This window comes from Puma concolor, chromosome C1 (assembly GCF_028749965.1).
Source record: "Puma concolor isolate L17-30 chromosome C1, mPumCon1.1.hap2, whole genome shotgun sequence".
Classification (NCBI taxonomy): domain Eukaryota; kingdom Metazoa; phylum Chordata; class Mammalia; order Carnivora; family Felidae; genus Puma; species Puma concolor.
This window is the reverse complement of record NC_141674.1, coordinates 155231780-155241492: the sequence shown is the minus strand read 5'-3', so window position 1 is coordinate 155241492 and position 9713 is coordinate 155231780. Positions and strand designations below refer to the sequence as shown.

Sequence of the window (9713 nt, the reverse complement as noted above, 5' to 3'; positions counted from 1 at the left end):
AAAGCCAGCCGGGACCACATATAGGGCTGCACTGAGAGGTGCTTCCCCAGCGCAGAGCACACAGAGCAGGACTTTGAATCCTAGCCAAGTGTAGGGTCAGGGTAGTTGGTGGAGTGAGAAGAACCACCCCATCTGCACCTGCGGCACAGTGAGGATGACTCAAACAGAGGCCACTGGGTCTGGCTCTGTGGAGAAGAGACAGGGGGTTCCCCATTCCCCACCCCCGCCCCAACCACCACCACTAAGGCGGGGCCTCAGAGATCACTCCCAGGGCTCATAGTGGAGGTGGATCCAGATTACGCCAAACCACGCCCCCTTGCACTGGGTAACTGCGTATCCACCAGAGCGGCACAGACCCTGCAGACAGCTCCTCCCCACAAGCAATGCAGCATTGCCTGAGTTCACTCTAGGTCGATTCCGGATATATAGATATATTCTCCCTCCCCCCTTTTCTCCTCCTTATCTCTTCCCTCCCCCCTAGGCTGGTTACTCTGGTTATTGGTCTGTCTAAACAGACATATTTAATCCACTCTCTTGGTACATGTTCTACACCTCCATCTTTACACTCCTTTCTCTCTCTCTCTCTCTCTAGAATAATCAAGCCATAGAGTTTCTCTGTCTGGGTAACTTTCTCTTCGTTTTGTTTTCCCTGCCTCTTTCTTTCTTTTCTTTTCTCTCTCTCTGGATTAAGCCTTTTAGTCTCTCTGCTTAATCAATGTTTATTTTTTCTCCCCACCAACCCCCCTGTCATTTCTCTCTTTGCATGTGCTCTTCCATCAGCACCACCTCCACCCTCTTCTATACTTGTAGTTGGTGTTTTGGGGTTTTTTGATTTTAGTCTTTAGTTTTTTATTTTTGTGTATTTGTTTGTGTTATTTGTGTATTTGCGTGTATTTGTCTCCATTTTGTCTATCTGTTTTCCTTGACAGGGCTACTCCAAGGAACAAATCAAAGCACACCTGGTGGAGGGCCCAAAATATTACTACGAGTAAGGTAATAAATAACCAAAGTCACAACAACAGAGAGCAAGTAACAATCTCTGCAAAAAAATCCTCCTGAAGGGCCAGGCCCTGGACAGTGTATGACCCTCCTTTAATATAGCAGTGCTCTCAGGTGCAGAGCACACAACAAGCTTTTAAAACGCATAAGGGACAGAAAATTAGCCAAAATGACGAAACAGAAGAATTCTCAAAAGAAATTCCAGGAAGTAGGACAGCCAACAAATTGATCAAAACCATTTTAAGCAATATAACTGAACAAGAATTTAGAATAATAGTCATAAAATTAATTGCTGGGCTTGGGAAAAGTATTGAGGACAGCAGAGAATCTATTGCTACAGAGATCAAGGGACTAAAAAATAGTCATGATGAATTAAAAATGCTATGATGAGGTGCAAAATAAAATGGAGGCAGCCACAGTGTGGATTGAAGAGGCAGAGGGGAGAATAGGTGAATTAGAAGATAAAATTATGGAAAAAGAGGCAGCTGAGAAAAAGAGAGATAAAAGAGTACGAGGGGAGAATTAGAGAACCAAGTGATGCAATCAAATGGAACAATATCCGTATCATAGGACTTCCAGAAGAAGAAGAGAGAGAAGAAGGGGCTGAAGGTATACTTGAACAAATCATAGCTGAGAACTTCCCCAATCTGGGGAAGGAAACAGGCACTGAAATCCAGGAGGCACAGAGAACTCCCTTCAGGCATAACTTGAATCAATCTTCTGCAGGACATATCATAGTGAAACTGGCAAAAACACAAGGATAAAGAGAGAATTCTGAAAGCAGCTAGGAATAAACGGGCCTTAACATACAAAGGTAGACACATAAGAGTAGTAGCAGACCTATCTACTAAAACTTGGCAGACCAGAAAGGAATGGCAGAAAATCTTCAATGTGATGAATGGAAAAAATATGCAGCCGAGAATCCTTTATCCAGCAAGTCTGTCATTCAGAATAGAAGGAGTGATAAAGGTTTTCCCAAACAAAAACTGAAGGAATTCACCACCACTAAACCAGCCCTACAAGAGACCCTAAGGGGGACTCTGTGAGTGAAATGTTGCAAGGACCACAAAGTAGCAAAGACACACTATAAACATGAAAACTACAGATATCACAATGACTCTAAACCCGTATCTTTCAATAGTAACACTGAATGTAAATGGACTAAATGCTCCAACCAAAAGACACAGGGTATCAGAATGGATAAAAAAACAAGACCCATCTATTTGCTGTCTACAAGATACTCATTTAAAAAAATTTTTTTTACATTTATTTATTTTTGAGAAACAGAGTGAGAGAAAGTGTGAGCAGGGGAGGGGCAGAGAGAAAAGGAGACACAGAATCTGAAGCAGGCTACAGGCTCTGAGAGGTCCGCACAGAGCCTGATGTGGGGCTCGAACCCACGAACTGTGAGATCACGACCTGAGCCGAAGTCAGACACTCAACCGACTGAGCCACCCAGTAGCCCCAAGAGACTCATTTTAGACCTGAGGACACCTTCAGATTGAAAGTGAGGGGATGGAGAACTATCTATCACGCTACTGGAAGTCAAAAGAAAGCTGGAGGAGCCATACTTTGATATCAGACAAACTAGACTTTAAATTAAAGGCTGTAACAAGAGATGGGAAGAAGGGCATTATATAATAATTACAGGGTCTATCCATCAGGAAGAGCTAACAACTATAAATATCTATGCACTGATTTTGGAAGCCCCCAAATACATAAAACAATCACAAACGTAAGTAACCTTATTGATAAGAATGTGGTAATTGCAGGAGACTTTAATGCTCCACTTACAACAATGGATAGATCATCTAGACAGGGAATAAATAAAGAAACAAGGGCCCTGAATGATACATTGGATCAGATGGACTTAACAGATTTATTTAGAACTCTGCATTCCAAAGCAACAGAATATACTTTCTTCTTGAGTGCACATGGAACATTCTTCAAGATAGATCACATACTGGGTCACAAAACATCCCTTAATAAGTATAAAAGAATTGAAATCATACCATGCACACTTTCAGATCACAATGCTATGAAACTTGAAATCAACCACAGGAAAAAGTCTGGAAAACCTCCAAAAGCATGGAGGTTAAAGAACACCCTACTAAAGAATGAATGGGTCAACCAGGCAATTAGAGAAGAAATTAAAAGATATATGGAAACAAATGAAAATGAAAATACAACAATCCAAACCCTTTGGGATGCAACAAAGGCAGTCCAGAGAGGAAAATACATCGCAATCCAGGCTTATCTCAAGAAACAAGAATAATCCCAAATACAAAATCTAACAGCACACCTAAAGGAACTAGAAGCAGAACAGCAAAGACACCCCAAACTCAGCAGAAGAAGAGAAATAATAAAGATCGGAGCAAAAATAAACAATATAGAATCTAAAAAAAAAAACAAAAATCAAACAAAAAAAACCAGTAGAACAGATCAATGAAACCAAGAGTTGGTTTTTTGACAAAATAAACCAAATTGATAAACCTCTAGCCAGGCTTCTCAAAAAGAAAAGGGAGAGGACTCAAATAGATAAAATCACGAATTAAAATGGAATTATTACAACCAATCCCTCAGAAATACAAGCAATTGTCATGGAATACTATGAAAAATTATCTGCCAACAAACTGGACAACCTGGAAGAAATGGACAAATTCCTAAACACCCACACAATTCCAAAACTCAAACGGGAAGAAATAGAAAATTTGAACAGACCCATAACCAGTGAAGAAATTGAATCAGTTATGAAAAATCTCCCAACAAATAAGAGTCCAGGACCAGATGGCTTCCCTGGGGAATTCTACCAGACATTTAAAGCAGAGATAATACCTATCCTTCTCAAGCTGTTCCAAAAAATAGAAAGGGAAGGAAAACTTCCAGACTCATTCTATGAAGCCAGCATTACTTTGATTCCCAAACCAGACAGAGACCCAGAAAAAAAAGAGAACTACCGGCCAATATCCCTGATGAATATGGATGCAAAAATTCTCAACAAGATACTAGCAAATTGAATTCAACAGCATATAAAAAGAATTCTTCACCAAGATCAAGTGGGGTTCATTCCTGGGCTGCAGGCTGGTTTAATATTCACAAATCAACCAATGTGATACATCACACTGATAAAAGACAAGATAAGAGCTATATGATCCTGTCAATCAATGCAGAAAAAGCATTTGACAAAATTCAGCATCTTTTCTTAATAAAAACCCTTGAGAAAGTTGGGATAGAAGGAACATACTTAAACATCATAAAAGCCATTTATGAAAAGCCTGCAGCTAATATCATCCTCAATGGGGAAAAACTGAGAGCTTTCCCCCTGAGATCAGGAACACGATAGGGATGTCCACTCTCACCACTGTTGTTTAGCATAGTGTTGCAAGTTCTAGCATCAGCAATCAAACAAAATGAAATCAAAGGCATCAAAATTGGCAAGGATGAAGTCAAGTTTTCACTTTTTGCAGATGACATGATACTGTACATGGAAAACTCAATAGACTCCACCAAAAGTCTGCTAGAACTGATACATGAATTCAGCAAGGTTGTAGGATACAAAATTAATGTACAGAAATCAGTTGCATTCTTATACACTAACAGTGAAGCAACAGAAAGACAAATAAAGAAACTGATCCCATTCACAATTGCACCAAGAAGCATAAAATACCTAGGAATAAACCTAACCAAAGATGTAAAAGATCTGTATGCTGAAAACTATAGAAAGCATATGAAGGAAATTGAAGAAGATATAAAGAAATGGAAAAACATTCTGTGCTCACGGATTGGAAGAATAAATATTTATAAAATGTCAATACTACCCAAAGCTATCTACACATTCAATGCAATCCCAATCAAAATTGTACCAGCATTCTTCTTGAAGCTAGAACAAGGAATCCTAAAATTTGTATGGAACCACAAAAGACCCCAAATAGCCAAAGTAATTTTGAAGAAGACCAAAGCGGGAGGCATCACAATCCCAGACTTTAGCCTCTACTACAAAGCTGTCATCATCAAGACAGCATGGTATTGGCACAAAAACAGACACATAGACCAATGGAATAGAAACCCCAGAACTAGGCCCACAAACGTATGGCCAAGTAATCTTTGACAAAGCAGGAAAGAACATCCAATGGAAAAAAGACAGTCTCTTTAACAAATGGTGCTGGGAGAACTGGACAGCAACATGCAGAAGGATGAAACTAGACCACTTTCTTACACCAGTCACAAAAACAAACTCAAAATGGATAAAGGACCTGAATGTGAGACAGGAAACCATCAAAACCCTAGAGGAGAAAGCAGGAAAAAACCTCTCTGACCTCAACCGCAGCAATTTTTTACTTGACAAATCCCCAAGGGCAAGGGAATTAAAAGCAAAAATGAACTATTGGGGGGCGCCTGGGTGGCGCAGTCGGTTAAGCGCCCGGCTTCAGCCAGGTCACGATCTCGTGGTCCGTGAGTTCGAGCCCCGCGTCAGGCTCTGGGCTGATGGCTCAGAGCCTGGAGCCTGTTTCCGATTCTGTGTCTCCCTCTCTCTGCCCCTCCCCTGTTCATGCTCTGTGTCTCTCTGTCCCAAAAATAAATAAACGTTGAAAAAAAAAATTTTAAAAATGAACTATTGGGACCTCATGAAGATAAAAAGCTTCTGCACAGCAAAGGAAATAATCAACAAAACTAAAAGGCAACCGATGGAATGGGAAAAGATATTTGCAAATGATATATCAGACAAAGGGCTAGTATCCAAAATCGATAAAGAGCTCACCAAACTCTACACCCGAAAAACAAATAATCCAGTGAAGAAATGGGCAGAAAACATGAATAGACACTTCTCTAAAGAAGACATCTAGGTGGTCAACAGGCACATGAAAAGATGCTCAACGTCACTCCTCATCAGGGAAATACAAATCAAAACCACACTCAAATATCACCTCACGCCAGTCAGAGTGGCTAAAATGAACAAATCAGGAGACTATAGATGCTGGAGAAGATGGAGAAACAGGAACCCTCTTGCACTGTTGGTGGGAATGCAAACTGGTGCAGCCACTCTGGAAAACTATGTGGAGTTTCCTCAAAAAATTAAAAACAGACCTACCCTATGACCCAGCAATAGCACTGCTAGGTATTTACCCAAGGGATACAGGAGTGCTGATGCATAGGGGCACTTGTACCCCAATGTTTATAGCAGCACTCTCAACAATAGCTATATTATGGAAAGAGCCAAAATGTCCATCAACTGACGAATGGATAAAGAAGATGTGTTTATGTATACAATGGACTACTCCTTGGCAATGAGAAAGAATGAAATCTGGCCCTTTGTAGCAACATGGATGGAACTGGAGAGTGTTAGGCTAAGTGAAATAAGTCAGGCAGAGAAAGACAGCTACCATATGTTTTCACTCTTATGTGGATCCTGAGAAACTTAACAGAACACCAGGGGGGAGGGGAAGGGGGGAAAAGTTAAAAGTTACAGAGAGGGAAGGAGGCAAACCATAAGAGACTCTTAAATACTGAGAACTGAGGGTTAATGTGGGGTGGGGGAGAGGGGAAAGTGGGTGATGGGAATTGAGGAGGGCACCTGTCGGGATGAGCACTGGGTGTTGTATGGAAACCAATTTGACAATAAATTATATATAAAAAATAATAATTTGTGCAATTTATAAATAAACAGTGTAAAGTACTATTCTATATAATTTACAACCATGAGTTCATTTAATCTTCATAACAACCCGATGGGGAAACCAATGCAAAAGTTAAGTTTGTTTCTAAGAGTCACATATCTAATAAATGGACGATCCAGAATTGAAACTCAGGCAGCTGAGTCCTGATTCCGAGAAACCAAAGGCTTAAGCAATCCAAAACAAACAAACCAACCAACCAACAAAGAAAAAAAACAGTAAACCACAGTAAATATATCTGGTTAATATATTTCTTTTTTTTTTTTTTATAAAAATGTATCCAATTTATTTCAATATCTAGTTCAATTTTTAAACTAAAGCTGGTGGACAATTTTTTGTAATTTAAAATTTATTATCAGAGGGGAGGAAAACATTAATAAGCTATCATATACTGACAGCAAATAAAATTACTGCACTAAGCATTTATAAAAGCCTTTTTAATAGTAAAAAGTTCCAGTTATCTACTTAACTAAAGGAAAGATCCTTTAGCTCTTTATTTCTAATTTTAACACATATCTCATTTTGACACAATTTACCTTTTTCATCCAATTACTGGTATGATGACCAAAATTTTTCCAAATGTTAAACCTTTCTTTACCACTTATGAGTTACGACTTAACTATTACTTTTTAAGAATTCCTTAAAAGAAATTTGAAATTTTAATTTTCACCATGAACCTGATTCATCAGAAAGCAGAATATCACTACTAGGTAAGTTAAAACAAAGAATGGAATAAAAACACAAAAATGGCATCTATATAATGAGCAAATTATCTGATAAGACATTTTAACTACTTCACATTTCTGCTTAGCACAAGAAAGAGTAAACTGGTTCCAAGGTAACACAAGGTTTGGCATTTTTACTGCAAGCTTTAAATCATAGTGTTATTCTACTCAACAAGACATCTCTAAGAAAATTGCAGTGTTCATAAGTACAAAAACTGTTATATCTGGTAGGTGGTATTCTATATAGTCAATAAGAGAATTCTTTATAAAATTAGATTTTAAAAAATGCAGAATGTCTGATAATTATCTCAAAGGTTAAAATGAGAAAATGCAGAACACAAAAAGTCATTAGTTAATATGTGGCTTTGAGAAAGCCAGAAATGATTCTATTCCAAGGAATAAGCAATAATGATAAAAGATATAATTAATATACTATATGCCTTTTAAGCCAAAGCGCACTTTTCACCTCAGGACAGTTTTGATTTTTACATTCTTAACTCCTTTCGTCCAGAAAGGGCCCCATTCTAAGCCATTATTTGAAAAGAATTCATAATGTATAGTCATTTCTCTCCACAGGATGTTTTCATTTCAGTACATAAGCTGCAAAATGGCAAATGACTAAGTCAGTTATAAAGAATTTATAGAATAAATGCCAATTTACAATAACTGTTAACAGACTTCTACACCAAAGCCTAAAAGTTGCAGTAGTAGAGGTCACAGCTAACATGATCCTTCCATGTGCTCAGACTTCATTGACTACAAATTACTGTCATAAAAATCAGAAAAGAAACCTCAGTGGGTCCTTCCAAAGCTGCTTAATTTTCCAAGTGATTTTTCTCTGGTTATAGAGCCTGTTCATTCCTTCAGTCCTTCTTTAGTCGTTTAGCTTTTGCAATATTTTCTTGACGTTTTTGTTTCTTCTTTTGCTCCTTTTCCCCGGCTTCAATCATCTTGGCCAATTTCCAGGACAGTATAACACTTGCTAGAAACAATGGAGTAAGGGCCAAAATAACCGTTGTAAGGAAGCCATATGGGCCCTTTGCAGCCCATTCCACAACAGACTCGGCCCAAGCCTTTATATCAAACATCTTGGTAGCGTCTTATGCTTGAGTAGTTATTTCCAACTTTGTCCTGCGATTATTAGTGAGCCAATTACAATTTCAGATGACCCTTGCTTGTCTTCTTCTTCTTTAGCTCTACCATATACTTGTGAGAGAAGATTTAAATTCTATATCCTCCAGGTCGGAAGCCCGGTTCATAAATTTCTGTATAGCTCTTGGCTTTACAGCAGGACAAATACGGGCATGGATTTGAGGTGTGATTAATGTGAGTGTATATATGTTCCTTAACTTAGTTTCAGAATATTCAACTTACCAAGTGATAGTCTATGTATGGATTTCACTAATATGAAAGAGTTCAAAGAGTTAAACACAAAGATGTATAGCATAGTCTGATATAAAGCAGCAGAGGCAACAATTGAGAAGAATCAAAACTTCCATTAAAAAAAAAAAGTTTATTTATTTATTTATTTTTTTGAGAGATTGAGAGAGAGACAGAGAGCAAGCAGGGGAGGGGCAGAAAGAGAGGGAGATACAGAATCCAAAGCAGGCTCCAGGCTCCGAGCTGTCAGCACAGAGCCCAATATGGGACTCAAACCCACGAACTGTGAGATCGTGACCTGAGATGAAGTCAGACGCTTAACCGACTGAGCCATCCAGGTGCCCCAAGAAGACTCAAAACTTTAAAACAAGTAGTCCCAGTCTCAGCCAAGAGTAGAGAACAGTGTTTCCTTTTTTTACCCCCATGAAAAAGTAGTCACTTGCTCTTTCTCCAATAGACGGATGATAGATAGATGGCCAGGTAGAAGATAAACAGATAACACACAGATGACCCTTACTTCCTCATGCCACCCAGATTTCTCTTCTGTTGTTTTTCTCTCCCCCAAATGGGATAACTTCAAGCCTGAGTTCATGAATGTCTCTCTGGATACCTGCAGTATCTGAAATAGCAGCCATGAACCACAAGTGGCCACATAAATTAATTAAAATAAGCAAGTTAAAAATTGAGTTCCTCAGTCCATTCACTACATGTGGCTAGTAGCCACTGACAGCACAGATATGGGAGCTGCTCACCACCATAAAAACTTCTGCTCTAGAAAAAGACGGGAGCCACTGTCAGTTCTGTCCCCTGAAAGTGGTACTGACACATCTTTTCTGATTTACTCTATTTTTGTGTCATCACAGAGCTACACAATTAAGCTTAAGAAACCATCTACTATAAACATTGAAATTATTTGGCAACATTTACTTTATCAGAC

At 38.8% G+C, this 9713-nt stretch overlaps 1 protein-coding gene across 1 annotated transcript; it reads right to left on the bottom strand.

Annotated features, from left to right (window-relative positions):
• Positions 1-7405: 7405 nt before the first annotated feature.
• On the bottom strand, positions 7406-8665 carry LOC147578510 (small integral membrane protein 15-like). The gene has a single exon (XM_086718788.1). It carries the CDS (start codon positions 8482-8484, stop codon positions 8260-8262), a length of 225 nt encoding a protein of 74 aa, XP_086574914.1. The 5' UTR covers positions 8485-8665; the 3' UTR covers positions 7406-8259.
• Positions 8666-9713: the final 1048 nt, after the last annotated feature.